A 26,966-nucleotide genomic window follows, 5' to 3' on the forward strand; every position below is an offset into this window, starting at 1 on the left:
GCATGCGTGTGGGATCTAGTTCCCTGACCAGGGATCAAACCCGGGCCCCCTGCATTGGGAGTGTGGAGTTTTATCTTCCCTGCACCACCAGGGAAGTCCCCTAAAATATTTTTTATATAGACTTGTTGAGTGAAAATCTCTACCTTATTTTCTACTTCTCCCCGTTGGAACATTAGTTCTACAAGAGCAGTGCGTATTTTGTTTATTATTTTCGCCGTGCCTGATACATACAGGCATTCAAAACTTTTTGGAATAAATGAATGTAGTCAACCCCCCCACCCCAGAAATTACCCCCGTAAGAACCATCTGTGATAGAGGCGTTGTGTTGGCCTCTTACTGCAGAGGTCTTAGTGAGGAGGCTATGCAAGATCATACCAAGAGCACAGTTGGCATAAACTCCGTCCCTTTCACAGTTGGTTATTGGAATACATTACGAATTAGGTCTCTATACCATTAGGTCTATATTCCACTCCTAGAAAGAAATAAAACAATTCCAGTTCTATTAAAGGCATTTAGTACAAATTTTCTTATCTGTATTATTTTTTACTGGTTTGGTTAACAGTAAAATACTCTTAAATTGTTTTGTCTAAGTAATTTTGATAGTGAAATCTAAATGATAGCTAGGTTATAAACTTTTCAACCCTAGTAGTAGCAATGCTACCTATGGAATCATATCCAGTGAGAAAACTGGCTCCACATGCTTTCCAGTGCCCAGTTCTATTAACATTTTTTCATAGATTTATGAGATAAGAAATGTTTTATGAGATAAAGCTTATTACAATATTTAGCCAAAAGAAATAAATGCTGATTTTTTTGTGTGAATGTAGATTGAATGAGATTGAATTATTTCTATCTCATGAAATAATTATTTGTTAATAAAATAATCATTTTTTTTCATGTTCTATTTCTGTTTAAATGAATTTATCTGTTGAGCAAACAGATAATATACTTGTTGCTTTAGAAGCCCAAATGCAGAAATAAATATTCTTCTTTTAAACCACAAAGTGCTTAGGAAACTACCTCATCAAGAAACCATGGGGTTTCCTGATCATTTTAAGGGATTTGCATCTTCACATGGCATCTGTTTTGGGGTCACAGGATGGGTACACGTAAGTCTCATTGACGTTTTTAAAGTTATCTAGTCTTCCCTGTTAGAGACATGATACCCTTTTGACATGTGTCCTTAACGAAAAGTAAAGTTGTAGAAGATACCATTTAATTAGGCTAATGGGCTAAATGAAATTGGCTGATGGGAAATGAAAGAACCTTATGAGTGATTGGCATCAAAGGAACCTGCCTTAGGGAACACCACTAAATCAGAGACTCTGCCCACGCGACAGACAGATGCTCTTACTATGCTGTGGGCCTGGTGGGCAGGCTCAGGACCCAGGGAGTACTGTGTCCACAGATGGGGATTGTCTGTGCACCTCCAGGAAATAAGGCGGCCTTGAGCAGCCGTGGAGTCCTCAGACACATTAGAATTTAGGTAGGAGCTGGACTTATGACATCTTCTCACTTGTTATGTGGTTTTGTGTCTTTCTCGATAATTTGCCTTTTATTATTATGTAATTTGCTTTGTAAAAGTTAATGTCAGTAATATTAAAAGCTCTTAATAACTAGTACTTAGTGCCACCATTAAGTGTAGACTTCATTTAGGGTAACCGCATGTCACTAGACCAGATGCATTAAAATTATAGGGGATATGTCTGTTTGAATTCTTTTAAGCAATTTTTATCTTTCTCCAAGAGGAAATATTAAACCAAACCATATTTAGAATAAAAAATCAGACCTAGAACACATAGCTGTGAGTGCAAAGCAATTGAAAAGAAAACTCCTTTCAGTTGGGAAGTTGGAGCTTGTAAAGTGTTTGGAGACATCACCTTTCTCTGCAGGTGGGGAGATGGGAGAGAATTCTGGAAATCTACATCTACTCTGGCCTTGTCTTGAGCCAGTTATACCTTGAAGAAATCATTTCATTTATTTGCACCTCAGGTTTTCCTTTTATAAGATGAAAGGATTGGGACTTTTTTCTTCAAGGTTTCTTCTCACTCTAAATTTCCAAAATTCCATGAAAGTCAAAATCTGGTTTGTGGCAGTAAAATATAGCAGGGAATTTAGATGGCATCAAGGCCGTGCCCACATAATATTTTATTTCAACAGTAACAATCAGGCAGCAGGAACACAGGATATACTCTTCGTGGAACTAGGGACAGAAGTGACTGATGTTCTTACAATTAAAGCTACACTGTTCTTTAATCCTTTATTTTCTTGCCTGTTAGTTGTATCTGCTCTGTAACACTATCGTTCCCCCATCATGAAGCGATGCCCCCTTTAGGCCTCTCTCACTCCTGAAAATACAGAAGTCTTTCCAGTTGTTCTTATAAATTTGCAAATGCTGCAGTGACCAGTTTTATATTATTGTGTTCTAGAGACCGTGTCATTGGTTTAATGATGACTGCCTGTGATCTTTGTTCTGTGACAAAACTGTGGCCAGTAACAAAATTGACGGCGAACGATATATATGCAGAATTCTGGGCTGAGGTATGTCCTTGATTTTTATATGAACATAGATAATATCAAGAAATGAGAAACAATTGGGAAGAAATTAAATATATGGATAATTTAGTAACAGTATCTTAGTTGCTCATGTTGCTAGTTACTTAAAAAAACTATTGTTTAGCATTTATACAGGTATGAAGTAAGAACAGTCATTCTGTAACATCTGACTTGAATATGTGTGTAAATTCTCTGATCTCCACTGAAATAGTTCAGGAACTGATTCCCTGAACAGTAGTGCAACAGTTTTCCTTATTTAATAGCCAATCTTTTGTCATCCATCCAACAAACCGCATTAGGCCATCTCTTTTATGGCAGCCACTGGAAAACGTACTAAGAGGGACCCACAATATCACGGGCTTTATGTGCCTGCAGCTAGAAATTCGAGAGACTAATCACGTTGTACCGTAGAAACTGAGATTATGTAAATATACCGAATGGTCAATTCAGCTGCAAATTATGACTTCTGTGGAATATGTGGGATGTTAAGCCATGAATTCCTGACATGTGAAACAACCACGTGAATTACTTTCATGAATACCTTTTCTAGACTGAATTATCCAAATTATCAGAAACATGTGTTTACTCCTTGATTTGCCATGAGTAAGTAGAATATAATTCTCTTATTCAAATGAATCCACAAATACTTAGATCCCTGCATATTCAAAGATTATGGAAAAAAAAACTGTAAAGTGTTTGTGCACCTCATTTGTTCTGAAGAAGTAAAAGTAAATTTGGAGGACAAAAAGTTCGGTAGTCGATGGTTCAAACCATAAATCTCATCCATGTAGAAGAATGGATGTAAAAAGCAAAAATCAGTAAATCATTCAGCTAACGATTAGTAGAGATAGTCTATAATGTTGATCTGTCTTATAATTGTAAAGCCGAAGAATTTTTATTGGGTGAGGACCACAGGCCTTGAGTTGGATATACTCAGGGTGTTATTTCTCAAATACACAATGCATACATTGTGTAGGCATCCTCTTGCATGTTTTTTTTTTTTCTTTATTTTATTGTGTGTGTGTCAAAATCTGGTTACTATCAGACTCAGGAAGATGGTTTTTAGATGTACATGTCTGAGCTGTAATGTTTGACTTTATTATCACAGTCAACTTAATTTGCGTGTGTGTCTAAAAGGAGTAACCTAGAATTAATTCTATAAATACCACATAAGAAAACTTGTCTGAAGCTAGCTTATTGTTTTGCAAATACTTTTATTTAGTTAACTATGACATACTTCATACCATAACAACTATATTTGGATTCGAAAATACGAATCAAAATGTGGGAGACGTGTAGATTTTTGCCCTTTCTGTTGCCCATTGGTTAATCAGTCCACAGGGAGCGATTAGCTGCCAGTATGCCCATAGATGACGTCTGCAGGGGGCTCACAGGCCGGGGGTGGAAACAGAAGTGTAATCACCAAGTCTTCCCAGTTGATCTCCTAGACGTTCATAAAGTCCACGCTGCCCACCTCAGCCCCACACTCTGTCCCACCCACCCCTTCAGAGCCTCACCAGATCCCGCCTGGGTTACTGCAACATCTAACTGGCTTCCTCGCCTTTATCTTTTAGAATCGGTGTAACCGTGATTAAGAGTATATAGTCTCTGGTGTCATGTTGCTTGAGATGAAATCCTTGCCTTAGTACTGAGACTGAGCCCTCAGACCAGTTCTCTGACTCATCTCTGTGCTTCGGTGGCCACGCTTGCCGGTTCAGGATGACTTTAATTCTGTTTATGTCAGTACCCCACCTCCCATCTTCCGTCTCTCCACGCTGATATGATAAAGATGAAAATCGCGCGCTTGATGCAGCAAGCCCCCTGCCTCTCCAGGCTCTCCCACCTCTCAGCCCCTCTGTCCTCTGGGTCCCTGACCATGCTGTGCAGTTTCATCTGCCTGGGGCTCCCTCCCTCACCCCTGCAGCACCTCCCCCCGGAGCCCCAGACACCCCTGTGCTCCTGCACACACGGTCCATGGTGTCCCGTTGTTTTCCTCGTCAGTATCCATCCTTATTCGGGTACATATTCAAATCACTGCTTATTTAAAATCTTTTTATATATTGGGCTTGTGAAATCCTTGAGCAAGGGGCCTAGTTATTTTCATTCACTTAGGACAGAAAAGAAAAAAAGCTTGAGAACTACTGCTGTTCATATTTAAAGCAACAACACCAGAGCAAACTCTATGCTTCAAGTGCCTTTACGTAGTCAAGGCAAGTGTCTTTGTCCTGTACACAAACATTCTTAACAAGGGGTATAGTAATTTGTCTCTAGACCTTATCTTGGCAAATTCAGGGTCGTTTTAGTTGTTCTGTGCTTTGGATTTCTGAAAACAAGCATAATTAAAATAAAATAATAAAATAATTAAGAAATGTGAGGGAAGAGTGTGAGGTATTCAGGAAAAATTTTAACAATCTTTAACCTTAAAAAATAAATAAAAACAGTAAGATAATTTTTAAAATCTATAAAACGGGGATAATAATATCGAACTCAGTATTTCATGAAGATTAAGTGAAATAATATTACAAGTTACCTAGCCCAGAGCCTGCGATATCATACATCTTTAATAAACATCTATAATTTTTAACCATTATGCTGATGTCTAGCCAGTTATACTTTATCTCTACTGACATGTTTTAGTAGACTATTGTTTATTATTGATGTATCAATATTCCTCTTTAAAGCCTAGCTTCACCTGGTGCATTGCATGTGAAAAATCATCTGAAGAAGTGAGATAAAGCCCTTGAGGTTATTTCACATTTTCTTCTTGTGTTCCTCCTCACACATTTATCTCCTCTTATTACTAACTTTCGCTAACTTCTACAAAATGAAACCAGAAGAGATGGCTAGGTTTCTGGTAATTCAGTACAGGAGAGGAATATCAGGATAAAAACCTGCAATAATACATTGCATTTTTTATTATTCTGACATCTGTTTGGGTCATTAAGCAACAACGTTATTCATTTTGAAGCAAATTAACGAAAAAAGGGAACAACTCGTTAATACCAAAGTTTTACAACAGTTTATACAATTGAGAGGGCCTCGTTTTCTCCTGTTTCTCCCAGGGTGATGAAATGAAGAAGCTGGGAATTCAGCCAATTCCCATGATGGATAGAGACAAGAAGGACGAAGTCCCACAAGGCCAGGTATGAATTGTGTTGCAAAGTCCAACCGTTTACAGCGGCCATAACAGTGGATATGAATGAAAAGCACATGCAGTCTTACAGGACCTGGAACCACCCGAAATCTCCATTTAGACGGACTTGGAGGATAGTAGGACCACGAATGGGAAACCCCAGCTGGAGTTAAAGGGTTCACAGCTAGGCTTGCCATCATCACCTCTTCTACGGATGAAATTGCAGCCAATCGCAGGCTTTCTTTTCTTACTTGAAACAGAGGGGATGGATGAATTTGAATTGTTGATATTTTTAACAAGCAGAAAATATTTTGTCATCAAATGTACAAAGATATTTTTTGGAAAATAACATGATAGATTTTGATTAGGTCCACTTTTCCTAACAAATAATGCATATATTTTAGTACATTTTGAGTTTTGTCTTACCACAAACTGGCACTAATTTTTCTCTTTTCAGGTCTTACTACATAATTTATGTTAATTTTTGATGTTTTGAGAGCTCTTGTGCCTTGTTAGTTTTGCATGTGTGCGTGTGTGGTGTGATATATTCCTTTTATCATGGTCTTTTTAAACTCTCAATCTTCTAACATCATAATAAGGATGTTAGTTATGGACAAATAAATATAATATAAAATTCAGTTTAGAAAACATTTCAGAAAATTCACAAGATGATGGTTTTGGATAAGTTCTCAAACTTTCCTACTTTATTTAAAGTTAAGTTATTAACTCTTAATGCAAAAGTTTAAGTTTGTCCACAGCTCTTGGAGGGCACAGCCCAGCAAGAGGTGGCGTGATTTTCTCACCATCGTTGCCTCTGGGGAGCAGTTTACTCGTTCGTATCCTTAACCAGTTCTTCTAGCAGGAGACTCACTTTCCTTCTCTGCTGACTGTGTACTGACATGCCTACCAAGCATGTTGCAGGTGGATTTTGCAGTTTAGTTTTATTTTAACATTGTTTGTGGAACTTTCCCGTATAGGTAATCACAGTGATTATCCTTTCATGTCTTGTGCCTGCTTTTCATGTCACATTGTAAAAGTCCTGTCCCAGCCTGAGATTATATAAACATTTGCCTATATTTTCTTCAGTTATTTTTTTTATTTCATCACTTTATATTTAATTTGTTAATTCGTTTGGAATTTATCTTATTATATTGGTAAGATAAGGAGCTGATGATATTAGCTTTTCCTTGTAAATAGTTGAGCAGTCATCCCAATAGGGTACACAAGAGAACTGAAGATGCTGTCAGGAAATGAACTTTGTTCTCATGTTATTTCATTAAGAGTAGTATGTTTCTGGGCTTCCCTCGTGGCGCAGTGGTTGAGAATCTGCCTGCCGGTGCAGGGGGCACAGGTTCGAGCCCTGGTCCGGGAAGATCCCACATGCCGCGGAGCAACTAGGCCCGTGAGCCACAACTACTGAGCCTGTGTGCCACAACTACTGAGCCTGTGTGTCTGGAGCTTGTGCTCCGCAACAAGAGAGGCCGCGATAGTGAAGAGGCCCACGCACCGCGATGAAGAGTGGCCCCCGCTTGCCGCAACTAGAGAAAGCCCTCGCACAGAAACGAAGACCCAACGCAGCCTAAAATAAATATAAAAATAATTAAATTAAAAAAAATAAAAGAGTAGTATGTTTCTGCCAAAATTCCAGATCCATTTATAGTCTTAGAGAATTTTAAATAAAATATTTCTGTGATCAGCTAGTATTTTACCAAATATATTGCTTCTCACTTGAGATTACTCTGAAATTATTCTTTGCCATAAAAATAAAGGACTCTACTTCCCAGTAATTAGTCTCTCTCGAGACCTTCTGCTCCATGGCATCTGCTAAATATTGACATAAGAAAGTCTGTGCGTGAACTGTAAAGTGAAAAAGGGAAATGCATTTATTCTAGCAAGATGACTATGACGATAGACTTTACAACAGGAGAAAGCAGAAAGGAACCAAGTAGATTTGACTCTTCTATATTCCTTGGTGTGTCTCACCAAAATTCAGTTAAGAAACTGCTAAGCCATGGTTTGCCGGTCACTTTATCTAAGGAGCCAGTTTTATCTTGTACATGTTGTCAACCATTAGGGCAGTTATTTGTAGCCAGACAGTCTGTCTTCTCTGGTTAATCATCCAGCAGCTCTTTTCCATGTGGACTTCAAAGGCCAGTCGGGGCCAGCATCACTTATGTGCACAGTGGCCCAGAATAATTCCTAATAAGATCTTCTTTAATATATTTTTAAAAGTATCACAGATTAAAAACTTTAAATTCCGACATATTGAGAGAGCTGTTACCTCAGAGGGCTATGATAAAGTCAGTGAGATTTGTCATAGGTCCAAAAAAAGGAGGGAGGAGATGAAGAAAATTTCAGTAAACCAAATGAAGTACCAAAGCTAAGAGTAACAAACAAGACACCCAACAGTGGGTGATTCCTGAATATTAAGTTGGCGAAGAGTCACCCATGTAGAAAAGTAGCAGATTTGACTTTGAAATGCTTAACACTTAAAGTACTAAATTTGACCAGAGACAAAAATAGGACCTGAATTATAACTGATCTATAAATAGAATCCCATTGAATATTGTACTTGGGTTTTAGATTAACTTCTTTTTATGTTTTTTTAAAAATTAATTAATTAATTTATTTTTGGCTGTGTTGGGTCTTCGTTTCTGTGCGAGGGCTTTCTCTAGTTGCGGCGAGCGGGGACCACTCTTCATTGCGGTGCGCGGGCCTCTCACTGTCGCGGCCTCTCTTGTTGCGGAGCACAGGCTCCAGACGCGCAGGCTCAGCAATTGTGGCTCACGGGCCTAGTTACTCCGCGGCATGTGGGGTCTTCCCAGACCAGGGCTCGAACCCGTGTCCCCTGCATTAGCAGGCAGATTCTCAACCACTGCGCCACCAGGGAAGCCCTCTTTTTATGTTTTAAATTTTTATGTTTTATTTTGTGAATGTATTTTAATGAATTTTTAACTGTAATCTGCAGTAGTGTTCCTTGAGCCAAAGATTACTTAGCAAAACCAGAACATTTAGTTTTTTAGGTAGGCTTGAGAAGTAGAAAATTCACTTTAGGAATATAGTGCTACTAGAATTGCTAATGTGCAGTTGTGTTTCTTGTCCGTGGTTTTTGCACTGAGGCAGCTTGGATTCTACAATGCCGTGGCCATTCCCTGCTACACCACCCTCACCCAGATCTTCCCGCCCACAGAGCCTCTCCTGAAAGCCTGCAGGTATGTACAGTAGTTCAACCTGTGATGCTATTTTTTAAAAAATAAGAATGTATAGGATTTTATCTCCATCTAAGTATACATGTGTCTTCACTACTGTTTACAATAAATGGGCTGTGTGTTTGCCTATGTAACAAGTATACATCAAGAGTATTTATTCATAAAGTTTTGAAGTTTTGTTTGTTCGTTTTTATGACTCAGAGGTCCCTGCCCAATGCTGTTTTTAAGAAGACAATAATGTCTTTTCTGGGCTGCTGGTTTGGAAAGGGACTCAGTTTAAATCACACAGTTTATCGTTTTATTGGACGAGATGGAATCTTGAATAGCATCTTCTTTAAGTTTCAGTTTCTTCCCAAAAGAAATGCAAACCATCAACAGTTGATCTGTTCTAGTTCAGATTTCTCTGTGTCCTCTCATCATCTTTTTGGAGGGCTAAACTCAGCTAAGAACGTTGGAAATTTTTTAAGATTTTCATCTTACTTTGAAAGGAAATTCCTTTGGGGAAGGCGAATGGTGCTGAGCAACAGCTGTGTGAGTTGATTCTCTGCAGGGAAATTGGTTTCGACACGTTTTTTCTAACCACTCAGCCAGAACCACGCTGAGGGGCTGGAGTGGGTGCACCGTCGAGGGGAGGAGAACAGACATGTGACGAGATATTTGTAAACAAAATCTGAGGATTTAGCATGCTCCCATTCTCTGCGGTGGAAACTTATCTGATGAACTCATTCTTTAAGGAAAACCAACTAACAAGCAAGAAGGTTTTTAAAAGATCCTGCTTTTTCCTATTTAAGTGATTCTCTTTCTTCTCTGCTCCTGTGGAGATGAACAGAACATCCCAGTGTATTCTGTTGCACCATCACTGACCTTAATCAGTAGCTAGTTTCTGAAAATATTATCTTATTCCCTAAGGGCTCAGCCATGTGGACGGTTTGGAGTGTGAGTGAGGATTCATTCTTGATGGAGTCAGGTTGGAAAAATGAATGTTCCACCAAAGCGAAAAGAGACTAGCAATCGAAATCCAAGCAACATGTTGTAAAAAAAAAAAAAAAAAATCGATGCAGGCATTACTCAGAAGTTCTTTTTGTCCAAAAATTCTCTATATTTGCACTAAATATTTAGAACCAGCAGGATGAACACTTGCTATTATTATCAAGCTCTGGGATTGTTATTCAGCTGTCTCAGCAGTTTTGATGCCTTCTTGCTACTGCGGACTTGGCTAAACCCCATAATCCCTTAAAGGTCATTTCAATATGATTAAAACTTGAAAAATTCATCATGTATCATTGTATCCAAGGAAACACAACAAAGCTAGTGGGTGTTATTTTTCCAATATATCAAAAAATCTCTTCAGGTTCTGGGAAAATGATACCTGGTGACATAGGACAAAAGCTAAAGTGTTACATTTTTCAGGTTATTTTTTAGGGGTTTCTTTTGTCCAAAGGTATCTTAGCAGGTGTGCTCTGCATGAATTTTGTGTTTGCTAATGCTAAGGTTCCCTTCTGATTTTGACTTTGCGTGTGAGAAAGCAAGGTGGGGAATGTTGGTGAGGCCTCTGCGAGGTTAGCGGGGCCAGCAGGGTGGCGGTCAGGCAGCGGGAGTCCTCACACCCTCGGAGGAGAGGAAGATGCTGGAACCCTTGACCTGCAGATACTGAGAGGGGAAGACTAGGAGGCGGGGGAGTGCGGCTGCGTTTGAGACTAGAGGCCACCGGAGCACAAATACAACCTCGTAACGAGGAAATTTCAAAAGTTTGTAGCAGGTGTAACTTATGGTGCCTTTCTAATACATGACACGGTGTTCAAAATAAGGCTTCTCCCCGGTGTCGCATGTGGGGTGAAGGGGATGGAGATGCCCCGGGGGGACACACGCTTCCCCCCATGGGATGGGAAGGTCTGGCCGGAGGTGTCGTTGGTGGATGAACTTGCGGCTCCGGCCCCCCTTCCACCCTTTCCTCCCATCCCGCGTGTCCTCGGTGGTCACCCGTTGGCTCAGTCCCCTTTCCAGTGAATCCCAGCTAAGAAACGAGCTGGTGGGACGGGGCTTTGGTGGCCGAGGCTCCTCTGAGGAGACTGAGCTGTGGTGCCGAGTCGGGGGACAGGCTGGGAGCCTGCAAGCTGGTTAGAATCAAGGTCACCAGAGTCAAAACAACACCCAAAAGCCATCAGGCTGAGTTATGCCACAGGACGGTGCGGATGATTGTTGGGACAGAGTCCAGAAGTCCTTTCTGAAACGGCCCCTGTCGCTGCATCTCTTATTCCAGGAATAACCTGAGCCAGTGGGAGAAGGTGATTCGAGGGGAGGAGAGTGCCGTGTGGATCTCGAACCCGCCGGCGGCCCAGGGGACCTCGGAGAGGCTGCCTGTGAAGATCGATGACTGATGGCGCTCCTGAGCCCTCCCACCTGAAGGTGTTCATCTTGCTTCTTTGACTTTTCTTCCTTTTATTTTTGTGGGGGGAACCTACACCTGGCAACTGGGATGCAGACCTCTTCAAGAAGGTACCATCAAGTAAACACATCCAGTAGACGGCACCCTGCCAGCCTCCTCTGTACGGCGTCGCCGACGGTGATCAGCCAGGACCAGAAATCCGCAGCCCCAGTGACTCCTTGTGAACTGGCCTTTTCTAATGGGCTAACATAGCTGAGGCCTTAATGGAAACGGACAATTATTCGGAAGGGGGTACTTTTCCCTGTATCTTTCCAGTGAGGGTTAAAACGGTACTATTATGATATTGTACTTTGGCTCTAACACCAGTGTTGCTTTGATGTTGTTGGTTATAAATAGGAACTTTTACATGTTACTCTTGTGGATGTTCATGTGTGACCTACTTGTAATTAGCGTGAATCATAGCAGACAGCCTCAGACACGTGGCATCGAGGTTACAGAGTAAGAAGCGCCTTTCTGCAATCAGTGATGGAAACTCGATTCTTCTTCAGAGCCTCATGAATTAAAAGTTAGGTGGACTTAAAGCGTATTCTTTAAGCTTATACTAAAGGGCTTAGATGAATAAATTTAACACTAAAGGAAGCAGATTTTCTATCCTCTTGAAAAGAGATGCAGGTATACATCATAATAAATCTCAGAAATCCAAGTATCAATTCAAAAAATGTCAGAGAGTATTGTTTTCTTTACTTTTTTTCTTTATTGTAGTCTTGGCAAATTTCCTAAACCCTTTACATAAAGAACAAAATAAAAGCAAGGCATACAATTTTTTTTCAACAGACAAGTCTTACGGATGTAAAATGTGAATTTTTAACAATGATTCTTTTATGTTTTCACTTGATGTCATTGCAAAATCTTAAACTCACATTCAAAGTGGAAGGTTTGTTCTACAAATTATTTAATTACAAGACCATACATTTCTCTTAAAATCAATTAAACCATGACATTTCAGCCTCCTGGAGTCTTCACTGTGAGCCGCTCATCCATCTCCTGTTTGTCCTCCCCTCGTGCTCGTGCTCTGGATGGTCTTTCGTAAGCTCTCTGCCCTCGGCAGCTGCATCCGGGCCCACCTCTGTTCTCTTTGCTCTGCTCAAGATCAAATATCTACAGAGACACCTGCGTCTGCAGAGTCTCTCCTGTATCAGTTCTGGTAGGCTCATATTACTCTACAATGTGAATGTTTTGAAAAAATATACAAAAGTAATAGTCTGGACCCCCTCCTACAAGGATTATAAACCAGTCACTTCTGGTGCATATTAATGCTTTAAAGATTTTTAGCACGATGACTTGGTAACCTCCGAAGCTGTGCTAGTCCTGACCTGAAGGAATTAGAGTCTCAGAAGTGCTAGGCTGACCCGTAACAAATGGCTTATCCACGAGTCTCGAAGCAGGAAACTGGAATATTACTTTCAATAAAATAAATTTTTAAAAATATTCTTCTACACATCCAATACTATACACATTGTTGTTCATATGAGCTTGGTTTTTGCAAAAATGATGAAATCAGGTGTTTCTATAATATGGTTTATTTGTGTTGCAGCAGAGTTAGCTATACACGAACATAGTTCTTATTTTAAAATTAACACTGTGTGTTCAGTTTCCTTATGGGCTTCTGAAAGTTGCCAGGGAGCTCCATTTGCTATTATAATTATACAATATGAGGTAAAATGAAATAACAAAAGAGAGAGAATACCACTGTGGCTAGATACACACACACACACGGATGTGTTTAGCTGTGCACACATAGACATTCATGTAGGTACACACATGTATGTAGATACACACACATATATGTGTGAGAGAGAGAAAGGGAGAGAGATGCAAACACATCTTTGAAAAGTAAAAATCAGCCCCATTCTTCAAAAAGTGATTTTTCGTGTTGGAAAATGTATATATGGTTTGATATAGAGCTGACCAGAAGGAGTCCTTTCTCATGTTAATGTATTCACAGAACTGAATTCTACAAAGTTGCATACATCCAAACTTTCTACAGCCAAATGTATGAAACTGGACCCATGAGATTCAACTTTAATCACAAAAGTTACTTAGGTCATCTAACTGAACCTGGAGACTGAATTGCAAGGGGGCAGGAAATATCATTGAAGACTATTGTTTAATTTAAAGGATTTTAAAAGAGTGCATGAATTCTGCTTATTGAAATAGATAACAGTCATGGGGGAGGGAATGCTCTGGCTATTTTTGCATTTTTAAGGTTGCTGTTCTGACATGATTATTAGAGAAAAGTATCTTATTTTGGCATACCCAGGTGTATTGCATTATGTGACCTGTACTTTGAGCAGTAGTTTCCCAAAGAAACGTGTATGGAGTTATCGGTTGGTTGATTTCTTGTGAAATAGTCATAATAGAAACAAAGTTTGAACAAAGGACTGTATTCTAATGTAAACTGTTACTATTACTTTTACCATGTGTAAGATTGACTTAGGAATCATAGATTTACCTAAAATGAAAGGGTCTCAGATGCAGTGATATTTAGTTAACAATCTGTTTTGGAAAACACACAGTTAGGAGTATTTTGTATCTCGGCAGATTGATTTAGCAGACACGCTTTTGAGTTCTGTTTCGTCTTTTCCCCAGACTTTTTCTTTAAAGGGCAGATGGTTTTTATCGCCAAAAGTTTTGATGAGTTTCTCATTAAAGTGATATTTTATATTGGGTCAAAGTTTCCCTGTTCAGTATAAATTTGGTAACCAGCTGTGAGTATATGTAGAATATTTGATTTGCAAAGTTTTTTATTGGTTGTGCTGATTTATAATAGATACAGTTTTATCATCAAATGCAATTATTCCATTCAGAGATAGCGAATATATTTTTTAACTAGAAATTTTCTTGGAAATGCATGCTAACAACGTGAACTATTGAACTCGGGCAGCGGAATAAAATTCTAAAAAATGCAAGTATCTGATTAATTACTAGTTGTGATTTAATTAAATAGAAAATCTTAAATGCAATTAATGTGGAAAGGAATTCTCAAAAATGACCCTTTTGCTAGGGCAGGAATTGTGATCCATTTCCCAGCTTTAGTTATTTCTAAGAAGCACGTGAGAAACCAATGTTGGAAGAGAGACCAGGTTTTGAATTAGTCACATGCGGTTGTCCTCCATCCTGACTCTTCTCTCAATGGAAAAGCATCTGTGCAGACAATCACGGTGCTGCTCGGGGTGACTTGTTCTCACGGCAGCAAAAACAGAGCTAATTCAGAACTAGATTTGTTCAGTGTAGGTTTCCTCTTTTCAGCATGCTTTTCAGATATTATGCTTTCTTTATTTTATGCAATCAACCTCAGTGAATTTTGCTTTCTTGGTATATTCAAGCACAGTAGCTATGTTTGTACATGATACACATAGATGCATAAATTCTTAGCTTCCTGGATTGCTTAATAGATTTAGTTTTGAGTATTATGTTGCTGGTCTTTTAACCCAGAGTAAGGTCTGAGTTTTAATAGGACTAAGTGATTCACCATACCTTGGCCTGTGCCTTTATTTTAAATTCTGTAATTTTACTTCTTCATTCATATATTCATTGTTTTGCTTTCTTGCTTAACTATAATTAAAAACATTTCAAGGGACACATCCATGGTTAATTTTATCAAGTGGAATGAGTTAGGATCATTCTCTCCTTATCAGATTTCTATCCCTTATTTTATTTCATTCACAGTCACCCTTGTGACCATAACCGATGAACTGTTCAGATTCAATCTTTTTTGCAAGAACTTCCAAGAGCTGTGACACTGATTATCATGTGATTTTGTTGGGTTTTTCAGGTACATATGCATGATTTAGATGTTGAAAATCACTTCTATCTTTGTATATTTCAAATGTATTTTCTTTCTACACTTTGCTGATTTTATTCAGGATTTAATTCTTTAAAAACATATTCATTTAGTCACCTTAGTGTATCCCTTCTATTGCAAGTATTAATCTGATTTTTAAATCACTGTAAAATATAAATTAGCCTAGTATGCTGTCAGTGATGGTTTCCCCAGGCTTGTCTGTAGCGCATGGCTAGTATATTTTTACCTTTGCGTTAAGTATTTATCCTGATACACATTTTGCCAATTTCTTTAAACACTTAAGTTTAAATTAGTGATACCCAATGCAGTGCTTACACTTTTTGTTTTTTGTCTTTTTTTTTTTTTTTTTACTGGATATTTTGGTTGTCTGAAGCACTAGATACATTTATGTGATGATAAGAATAGAAAAAAAGGAAGAAAACAGTTTTGATGCTGTTCTGGTTCTAAATTGAAAAGATGGGACAAAGTAAAAGACAAGAAACACGTTTGAAATCCAAAGAAGCATTACCACCTTCATCCGAACTCTAAGCTTTTCCCTTCTCTGACTGACAGTGGAAGGTCCTGCAGAGCTGACTGCCCTGAGAGGGTGCAGACCTGCGTGTACCCCTGCTGGGCACGGGTGAGCGTTACCCCAGGACCCAGGCCGAAACTTCCAGCCAGATCACACTTGCCAATTAGGGTAGTCGGTTTTCACACATCAAGTTTCAGCTAATATTTTTGAGGAACCATACATTCACTGAAGCTTAAGTGGAAAGGTTTTATTCCTATTGCAGGATAAGTTTTACAAGTGTGTTGTCCAGTACCCTAGCCCACCTAAAATATCATCCTATCCTGGGCATTGCAGCTTTTGTTTTTTCTTTAGTTCCCAGTCTTGTGCCGTATCGCAAATATACTGTGTAAACAACATATGGGAACACTCTTTTCCATATGACCTGTTGTATGGTGTATGCCCTTTATATTCACTTAGTGTGCACACTGAGAGTAGATGTAGTTGTAGAAGGTGTTTCTATACCACGACCCCCACCTATTCACCAGAACCCACCCAGTGACCCACTGGAAAAAGTGTGCGTGCCCAGAACACTGTGAAACAGTTACCAAAATTTGTAGAAATGCAGCATCTTGACTCTTTCTGAAAAGAAGAGGTGACTTTTTTTTTTTTAACAAGTCCTTATGAACAAAGGAGATCCTCTATCCCTGCCTAGCCAAGGCAACTAAGAGTTTGCTGGTGATAATCTCCTTGCTGACCAGAAGCTGCTGGAGTGGAATACAGGTTACAAGCTGTCAAAAATACAATGCTCATAATAAGCTGATTTGTAGAGTCGATGGATCTGTATCCAAAGTTTTAATGGGCTCACTTTTGGAAGGAGAAGGAATTTTGAGTTAACAATATCCAACTTCATTACAGTTAATAAGTTATAAATTTAAAAATATTTTATATGTACGACATATAAAAACTTTGTAAAATGCACAAGTGCAATAATTTAAAGAGGTCTTAACTTTGCATTTATAACTTATAAATATTGTACATGTGTGTAATTTTTTCATGTATTCATTTGCAGTCTTTGTATTTAAGAGAAACCTTTACTGTCATGTTTGTATAATATAACAATAATCACTGATTATAACCTAGGCAAGTTGTAAATAAATTCATAATTCAAACAGCCAGTATATATGCATATATGGGTGTTACTTTGCAAAATCTTTGTTTTACTTACATGCTTAGAGCAGCAAGAACCCTTTGTTGATATGTAATTATACATTTAAAGTATATATATATATATATGATACATGCAATATATGTAGAGATGTTCATAATTTTAATGGCTATCCTTCGGTGTGAATAATTGAATACAAGAGTTTTTAAAATATCACCTTTCACGTTTATCATTTGTTCTCACGTGTGGGGAAGGTAAGAGATATTTGCAGCTTCATAAAAGTTCATGTGCAAACTCTCCAGGCCTTGTCTGCAGAGGAGAGACCAAGTTCACATTGGAGCAACGTGGTATGTTTGCTTCAGCCATTTCCTGGCAGAAAGGATGAGACAACATAAAACGTTAAATTTTACACGATGATTTGTATTAACTCCACTGTGTAATTTTAAAAGTGAAAAGACTCTTTGGGAAAAGTGTGGTCTTTTAGAAAGAGTGCTTCATGTTACAAAACTCATGAGCCCCAGTGCCAAGGCTGCTTCCTGAAACAGCTTCCCCACTGGCAGGGCTCCCAGGACCAGTCCAAGCCCACATGGCTAAAGAGTGGGAAGGACTCCACGTGGCGTGCGTGTTTACACTAAGTGCTGGGATTCTCTCTGCTAGGAAAAAAAAAATGTTCTCAGCTAAACTCACATAATCTTTAAGCCGTGATCAGTATCCTTATGGCTTCATCTTTAAAACTCCGCTTAAAGTAATGGTGTTTATTTGACTCTCTCTGCTTGCCATCAGGTGGGCAGGGAAATGATAAATATTTAAGACCAGACAGTTGAAGCTGAATCGCATCCCAAGACCCTCTCTCACCAAAAACATATTAGAGCTACATTTGGGAGTCAATGAAATAAATGTTTCCTGGAATAAAGACTTGTGGCATTGTTAAACACAGGTGTCCACGGCCTTGTTAATTCGACGAACGTAGAAAGACCTTAAAATGGAATTCTGCACGCCGAACTCTCACCAATGGACGGCTCTCTGAGCACACAGCACTGCGCGTTGTGGACAGGATCTTTGTTAAATATTCATTTCCTGTGAAACTGTGTCAAATGTTTACTGTGTTAAAAATAAATTTCATGAGCTAATATCTCCAGAAACTTATTTGGTCATTGAGCTTGCAGGTTGGTTCTCTGTAAAGCTGATCTGAATTTGAGCCCTTATCTTTATTGCACAGGTTTGACTTTTCCATCAGACTTACCATAACCAAGAGCTATTTCCACACCAAAGGAACCCTAAAAACACAACACTATTAAGCAAACATTTATTCAGCAAGTGTGTCGGGCGCCTGATGTTCCGGGAAGTGCAGGGAGGGGCGGCTGGGAGTCAAGGGCAGGACACAAGTCTTCCTTCCCCGAGGCCTTCTGTCACCTTGCTGTGACTTGCTGTGCCCTTGTCCCCTCCTGTGATGACTGTTTTCAGAGGCCCAGTTCTGGGAGAGACAAAAGGGAAACTGCATATTTTTTGACCTGAGAATCTCACGTATTTAACAAGACGTTTTTTTAAATCTTCCAAATAATACACAAATGATGCGGTTGGCAAGAGGACACGGAGCCTGATGAAACAGAAACCTCCATAAGCTGTTCCTGCATCCCTCTCCGCCCTCCCCGCGCCCCTCTCCCACCATCACGTAAAAGGGAGCCGGTTGAGATTTTTCCTCGAATGATGTTGAGGGGAGAAAGGAAAGTGACTAGAAAATAAAACCAGGCATTTATTTGAAACACCAACTTCCAAATGTTTATTTGGTAACGGTATACATTTCGATAATGTCAGCCTTGTTGATGTCCGTGTCATTGATTAGGGAGAATTCTTGCTCAGAATGATATTCTTAGAATATGGTAAATGCTCAGTCATCAACAAAAAAAGTCAAACATTCTAACACACAGCATGAGTAAGATACATTATTATATTAATATATGTTAAGAAAATAACATTTACCTGCTTAACTTGGCAGTAACTAAAGAGGCCATGCATCAAAACACTTGTCTCCTAAGCCTTCCTGGTAACTGAATTCTGTCCGTGTGAAACTATGACTGTCAGAGTTCGGACTTGAGGGTCACTGCTTTGACCTTCCACCAGCAACTCGAGGTCACTTACTCGCCACCTCTGGTAGATGGTCCTCCAAGTGGACACCGCTCCAGGGGTGGAGGACACGTTCCCATAATGCAAACCAGACCATTGCCTGACAGCTCTGGCTGCCAGAGAGCTTTTGCTAAAGTTGTCCTGAAATCTGTAGCCTTATGATTTTTCTTCCGAGACGCTAGTTCTGTACTTGCAGCCACACAGATAGTTCCACTTCCTCTTTTATCGGACCACCTTTCAATTACCTATCTGGACGCTCTCTGGCCTCCTTGTGCTTAACCTAGTCTCATTTAAAACAGTATAACTTGGCTCAGGAGCCTGTGCAATTCTTGACATCCTCCCCGTAGAAATTTGCCAGTGGCCTTCTGCTGGGCCTGTACTTACTAGAGAACCAGCTGTCGGGGTTCATCAGCTGGCACTCTGGGTGCATCTCCTACACCTCCCGTCTCTGTGGCTCTGTCATACCGAGGCGCACCTGTTCTTGGCTCCTCCCACATGTCCTTTCACGAACACGCCCCGTAATGGACTCTCTCTTGGAACAACCTCCCTCTGGCTTCTGCTGAGCGCATCCTTAGCAGCACGAGGGTTCCCTCGTCTGTTCAGGAATCTCTGTTCCGCTCAGTGATCTGCTCCCTCCTGACTGTGCTCGCTCGGGACAGGGCTGCACCCCACGCCCGGACGGAAGTAACAGAGGTTAACATACATTGAGCACTTACTATGCGCCTGGCCCTCTAGGTACTACTTGTATCAACTCAGTGTTGGACAATTCTATAAATTATGCATGCTATTGCCCCCATTTAAAGGTGAGGAAAATGAAACCCAAGGAAGTTAAATAGCTGATGAAAGAGAAAGCAGGCTAGCTTAGTCCAGGTCCAGAGACCCACACGCAAGCACCCTGCTGTCCTTGGTGAGCCTGGCCTCACTGCCTGCCGGTAAAGGCGCCTCTTGACTAATGTAGACACATGGAACCTTGGAGGCGCCAGTGAAGACCGGCCCCAGAGCACCTGGTGCTTTATAAGCAAGCCTCCCTCCCTGCCCTTCCTCGATGAGAACCTGAACGGGGACTCAAAGGGGAGAAACCGCGCTCAGCTGCTGAGTTGCAAAATCACATGGGGAAACTCAGATGAAGTCTTAAGAGAAACGCTTCTATGGGTGTTTATAAGCTGCCAATCCGGCTGCAAAGAGCTGTCTCCAGACCGTTCTGCCCCGGTACTGAGGGTCGCACGGCCCCAGGGAGGACGGACTGTGGAGAAGAAAGCTGTCGAGGTGTCAGCGTGCTGTCTCCACCAGGTGAGAGCCGTGCGGGGGGGATTCACCCCAGACCTGTCCTGTGGAATCTGGTCAACAGGATCCTGGCGCCCACTTTTCTCCTAGAGCTCGGAGAGTGGGTGCAGGTTGCAGCTGAAACCCTGCTGTGGGGGTCACAGCCCCGCTCTGGGGGGAGGGTCACAGCCCCGCTCTGGGGGTCACAGCCCCGCTCTGGGGGGAGGGTCACAGCCCCGCTCTGGGGGTCACAGCCCCGCGGACCTCCTGCCTGTGACGGCAGCACGTGCTGAGTGGTTGGGGGGTAAGGGGGAGGGACACTGCCTCCGAGAAGCCAGCCGGAGGAGCACAGACTGGCTCAGGGGACATCACTGAGGACAGATGGGCAAGGACCAGGCAGGACAGAGTGCCAGAGCCCCCCCTCGCCCCCCACCAGGCCACAACCCAGCACAGCCGCTCCTGAGCCGGCACGACAGCATCCGCCCCGGTACCGTGGTCTCCCTGCGGCCACACCCAGAATCAGGTGGAATGGGGCAGGGAGACAGGCTTTTAATTTGACTGATTTAAAACCCAAGGGACTTGAGGACACAGTAAATTTAGTACAACTGACCCGATCATGCCTGAATTCAGTTTCCACCTTGGACACATTAGGAAATCAAGGCAAGTTAAATACAGTTCTAGAAAAATGGTTAATTTTTTTTTCACTGAATTCAGGGCCAGTGAAATGTGTCTTTGCTATATTGATATAGCTTATTCTGGGTTTCAAATTCTTCGTTCCAATAGTTTAGAGATTTATTTAACTTCTACTTTGCCAGCATCGGCCTGAGAGTGACATGGAACTTACTAGAGTGAACACGTGCGTCTGTGCATCACAGTGTTGACGAATCTTAGTGCGGCGCTATCACCGAGGCGGAGTTTCCTCACTAAGGGAAGTGTTAAAATTCCCTTTGTAAACGTTGCTTCTCTTTCAGAATAAAAGTGCTACTTTTATTCAATATCCTATTAACATTCACGGTCCAACTGAGTCAACCCAGGAGTATGAGTCAGGGCTCCCCAGACAAGCAGAGCCAATGGGCTCTACACCTACATGTGTCTGTACGTACGTACGAGTGTCTATATATATCCCGCTGGCTCTGTTTCTGTGTAGGACCCTAACACACACACACACACACACACACACACACACACACACACACGGGCATTTATTACGAGGGATTGGCTCACGCAATTACGGAGGCTGACAAGCCCCACCATCTGCCGCCTGCAAGCTGGGGACCCAGGGGAGCTGGTGGCTTAGCTTCTACATTCTAGTCTGAGTCCTACGACCTCAGAGCCAGGAGCAGCGATGGTGTGAGTCTCATTCCAGGGGCAGGAGAAGACCAGCGTCCGGGCTCAGGGTCAGGCAGAGCGAGCAACCCCACCACCCCTGCCTTCTGTCTGTTCCGGCCCCCAGCAGCTTGGATGGGGCCACCCCCACTAGGGAGGGCGATCCGCTTGAGGCTATACTGATTCCAATGCTCATCTGATCCAGCAACAGCCTCCCAGACGCACCGAGACTTCTGTTCAGCCAAATATCTGGTCCCCGCAGCTCAGGCATTGCCACGTAACACGGACCCTCACAGCAAGACGGTGCTTTCTTCTATCAGGGCGCTTACTGCTATTTGTAAATAGCTCTCCAGCTCACAAAGTCCTCCTTGGATCTCTGCTCTTTACGTGTGTGCTGCCTTTTGCTTTGGCCCTTTTGCATCCCTCCAACATGCTCTGCAGAATCCAGCTTCCCGTGCCCCTGCTCTGGAGGCTTTGGCCAGCGGTGCTGCCACTCGGGCGCTCGGCCAGCTTTGCTGTCATTTCCCCGGCGGTGCTGAATTCCGACCGCGAGTCTGGCTCTGCCCCAGGCACTGAGCATCCAGCCATGAAGGAAAACAAGAGAAACACTGCTTTCAGGGAGTGTCCATGCAAGTGTGGAACGACGGATGAGAAGCGGGCAAGACAGTACATAACGTGTCCAATGGGGACAGCTGTGATGGAGAAAAGCAGGGCAGGAGGTGAGGGACCGCGGTGGATGTCTCTAATGAGTTGGCATTTTAGCAGATTCCTGACCAAGTGACCCTGGGGTAGGTGACAGTTGCTTAGATATGACACCAAAACTGTCAGCGGTAAAACAAATAGATCAATCAGACTTCAGTAACATTAAAAATATTTGTGCTTCAAAGGACAAAAAGTGAAAAGACAACCCCCTAAAATGGAAGAAAATATTTGCAAATCATAGATGTGATAAGGGACTTGTGTCCAAAATATATAAAAAACTCTTTCAACAATAAAACAACAATCCAATTTCAAAATAGACGAAGGATTTGAATAGACGTTTCTCCAAAGAAGATATACAAATGGCCGATAAGCACATGCAAAGTTGTTCTACATCATTCGTTATTCGGGAAATAAAAACCAAAAGCACAATAGCATACCATGTCACTGCTACTGCAATGGCTAAAACAAAGAAGACAGACAATACCACGTTTTTGGCAAAGATGCAGAGAAACTACAGCTATCACACATTGCTTGTGGGATTGCAAAATGGTGTGACCACTTCGGAAAACAGTTTGGCCATTCCTCAACATGTTCAACTTAGAGTTTCCATATAACCCAGCTATGCCTCCCCTAGTTACATATTCAAGAAAAATAAAAACTTATTCATACAATACCTTGTACACAAATGTTTACAGCAGCATTACTCATAATATTCAAAAAGTGGAAACAAACCCAATGTCTGTTAACTGGTGAGTGTATACTCAAAGGTGGTCCTTCCACCCAATGGAAAATTATTGAGTCATGAAAAGGAATGAAGCACTGACACCTGCTACAACATGGGTGAAACCTTGAAAACATTATGTTAAGTGAAAGAAGCCGGTCATAAAAGACCACACACAGTATGACTTCATTTATATAAAATGTTCAGAGGAGGTGAATTCATAGAGACAGAAAACTAGATCAGTGGTTACCAGGGGCTGGGGGGGCATGAAGATGAGGCATGATGCTAGTGTGTAGAGGGTTCCTTTCTGTGATGACGAAAAAAACTGTCCTCAAAATAGACAGTGGTGATGGCTGCACGATTTTGTGAACATACTGTGAACCACTGAAATGTGAATGTAGCACTAACCACTGAATAGACACTTCAAAAGAGTGAATCTTATGATATGTTAATTATATTTCAATAAAACTTATGAAAAAGAATGTGTAATTGATTACGTTACATTGGATAAAGAAAAACCTACAAGTCCAGAATGCTCCTCAAAACAAAAAGAAGGAATAAATCCAATAGGCAGTTTTGGAGGTGACCACTACACCAACTCCTTTCTTGAAAAGAGGCAGTTAAAGGTAAGAATAAAATGCTTCCCTCTTTAGGAGATGAGATTCCAAATTGATGAAGGAAAGCCCTTTTTACAGAATTGCATCTCATCAGTGTGGATGACATGACAGTGGAAATAACCATTTGCAATCCCTCAGAGCTAATTGATTTGGGCAAGGAGTATCCACGGATGCGAAAGATTCTTGGAAACTGGGCAGCTTCATGACCTCAAAGCATTACCTGGCAGCATCCTTGCTGATCACAAAGGGAAAACCCATCACCACAATAACAAGATACTGTGGTCGCCCCCTCCATGCAGTGATCAAATTTTACATTACTAATAGTGGAAAGCACAGATCACCACCCGAGAAGGACTCTTACTTACCAAGATGTTTTGACTTAAATATACTTGGGCCTTAGACTCACCTCCACTTTGTAGGTGATATAAGACAGGCAGCACAAAACAACCCCAGCACAAAAGAAATAACCAGGCACACCTCAAAGTAGGCAGTGTATGAGACAACTGGCCTGGTCTTCTCAAAGGGCCACTGTCATTAAAAAAATGGAAAAGTGTGACTGTTTTAGGTGAAAAAAGCACAACTCTGTGACTATACTAGAAACCATCAAATTGTAAACATTAAATGGGTGAATTGTACACTATGTAAATTATATATCAAAGCTGTTTAAAGAAAGAGGTAGCAACTAAATGTACGGATTCTTGTTTGAAAATACAGCTATGAATGATATTTTGTGGATGATTAAGGAAAACCTGAATATCGGGCTAGGTATCAGCAGACAGAAAGCAAAGACTTACTTTTCTTCAGTGTGATACTGTCCTGTGGTTATGGAGGAGAAGGCGGGCGCTGTAGTATTTAGGGCTAAAACTTGTGATGTCTACTACCGATTCTCAAAAATGTCAGCAAAAATGATGGAGAGAGAGATAAAGTGAATAAGTCAAAATGTTAATATTTGAATCTGGGGGGTTGTTTAGTCTACTGTTGTTTTTTTGAAAGAATAATACATGGCACATTTAGTGGGCATGAGTTTTACTCTACAGTATAGGTGTATAAAAGTGATAATTTTCAAAACTCAGATCTGACTTATCATTCCCCTTCCCACCAGCTGGTGGGAACATCACCCCATTTATCACGGGTGACCTCCTCAAAGTCGTGTGAGAGCCCCCAGGTCTGGGTGCAGGGCGGCCTCTCTGCTGGGCTCCACACTGGGTCCTGAGGACGTGCCCTTGTCCAGGGCAGCTGGAGAGCAGGATTGGTGCAAGGTCCTTCTGAGATGGGGTCCACCCTGGATATCTGGGTGTCCGCTCTGATGTCCTGCTCTTCGGACGCTATGAGAGACGAGGTGTCACTGGAGGAGCCCCACCTACTTCTCCTCTTGGGGCCTTGGACCCTCCTCTTTCTGTTCTACTACCCACTCCATCCCCACCCCACAAAGGCTCTTTTCTTTTGTTCTCCCCTGAGCACACTTCCTCCAATGAAATGAGGTTTCCAAAACACACACTGAGAACAAGAAAGGAGAGTCACTCCATACAAGGTCAGCTCTCTGCCTGCATCACAAACCTCCCCAAGAACTGAGAAATCTGGAGGACAGAGCACAGATTCTATGGCTGTAAATTACCCTGCAAGGCCCCCAATCCCACCACCAAAACCAGAGAAACAGCTGCGGGTGCCACTCCGTTTAAGAAAAAAGATGCTTTACGAAAGAAGTTCATTTAGCATTTCTCAAAGCATGTTGCATAGTCAGAGTGGAACCTTGAAGAAAAAAAGGTCTGTGATGAAATAACTTTGGTGGGTGCTGGAAGGATAGAATGGGTGCAGACACTCCCACTCCCCCAGATGCTGAGCGTAAACCCCTCTCAGCACTGGCTCAGACTATCCGTCAGGTGCATCTCGCGCAGGATGGAGAAGGTGGCAAACAGGCACGGGGTGGTCCAGGGCCCCATCACTTGGCCAGGAGCCGGGAGCTCTGTGCCCTGCCAGGCGGGCTGGTGACAGCCTGGGCTCCTGGCTGCAGAGCTGCACCTGGAACCAGACTCCATCTCAACTCTAAAATATCACTTAGACATATTTTTCTTATATTGATGTAAACTCTGGCTTGATTTCTTATGAGAGTAACAGTGTTCCCCCACTTTTCTCTGCCACATTGCTGGGAAAATGCCCATTGGACGAACAGAAGGAAGAGCCCTCCTCTTCTGCACCCGATCTGCCTTCCCCAGGAGGCCTTCTCACTCGCTCTCAAAACCCAGGGGACTCTGCCAGATTCCTAAGGCTTGTCAAGCGGGCAAAAGCAGCCGGTTCCCAGCGGTGCAATCACCACCATCTCTGGGTTTGTTTGGGGGAACCCACAGGCCGCCATGATTATCTTTAAAGGTGAGCAACTCTTTATCCCGATGAAAAACCAGCGATGCAAAGGATGAGTAAGAAACCGGCCGTGTAGGGAAACATCCGGATGCTTTGTTTCCTGTAGCAACAGGGACTGTCTTCCCCCGGGTCTGCCTGCGTCCCTTGGGAGGGTCCTTGTACCTTTCAGGTGTGTACCGGGTTGTGGAATTGAATGCCCTCGGTCAGAAGGTTCTCAACCTTCCCTTCTCCACAGCCCTTTCCTTAGCCATGCTCACATCTCTCCAGTCGTACAACATCAAACAAACAAGCCCATCACAGCCCAGGGCAGCACCATCTGCAGCGCCTGCTCTGGTTCCCACCCTCCCTCTGCTGCCCGACAGAGACTTGGGTTGGGAGCCTGGGTTTCACTTCTACCTGGAGGGAGCCTCACCTCCCGTTCCGCTCCCGACGCCAGAAGCCTCTTCCTCTGGCTCTGGGTGTGACACCCGGGATCTCAGGCCAAGCGTCACCTCCTCTGGGGGTAGATTCCTCGGCCAAGAGGAAGTGAGGTTGCAGTTGGAAGGAAGACGGCTGGGCAGCTGACCTTAGCCAGAGGGCACGGCCTGCGCTGTCCCCTGAGCCCAGAATCACAGCGGTCCTTCTAAGGGGGAGGGGGACGCAGGGATCTGTGATGTGATGTGAGGAAGACTCGACCAGCCTTTGACCATCAGGCACTTTTAAAAATAATTTTCCTTCAGTTATACTGGGATATAATGGGCGTTTAGCACTGTGCACGTTTAAGGCGTACAGCACATTTCCAACCTTTTGGGGTCTTGTAGTGACTTTGCCCTCAAATACCACTTAAAAATACAGTGATGCTGCAGAAAAGCACCGTCAGGGCAGAGTCAAGGCTGCCCGTGAGAAGGTGTGAGCTGCGTGGAGACAGGGCTGCGTGGGTCACCCGGGCGGCTGCCCGGCTGCGTCGTCCCAGCCCAGCAGGGACCCCACTGCCCTGCCTGCGGTGTTCTCTCCCTACCACCTGTCCCGTCAGCAACAGCCATAAAAGGACGCGCAGCTGAGTTATCTGTAG

General features: G+C 42.3%; 1 protein-coding gene across 1 annotated transcript in view; it reads left to right on the top strand.

Annotated features, from left to right (window-relative positions):
• The window catches only part of PDE10A (phosphodiesterase 10A), a 299,172-nt gene extending 281,236 nt beyond the window's left edge, over window positions 1-17,936 (top strand). Inside the window, 4 exon segments of the mRNA XM_082404536.1 lie at window positions 2,430-2,541; window positions 5,619-5,699; window positions 8,813-8,901; window positions 11,159-17,936. Of these exon segments, the coding sequence (XP_082260662.1) occupies window positions 2,430-2,541; window positions 5,619-5,699; window positions 8,813-8,901; window positions 11,159-11,276 (400 nt within the window). The 3' untranslated portion in view covers window positions 11,277-17,936.
• Window positions 17,937-26,966: the final 9,030 nt, after the last annotated feature.

Source organism: Balaenoptera borealis, assembly GCF_965194805.1.
Source record: "Balaenoptera borealis genome assembly, chromosome: 9".
In the NCBI taxonomy this organism is placed as follows: domain Eukaryota; kingdom Metazoa; phylum Chordata; class Mammalia; order Artiodactyla; family Balaenopteridae; genus Balaenoptera; species Balaenoptera borealis.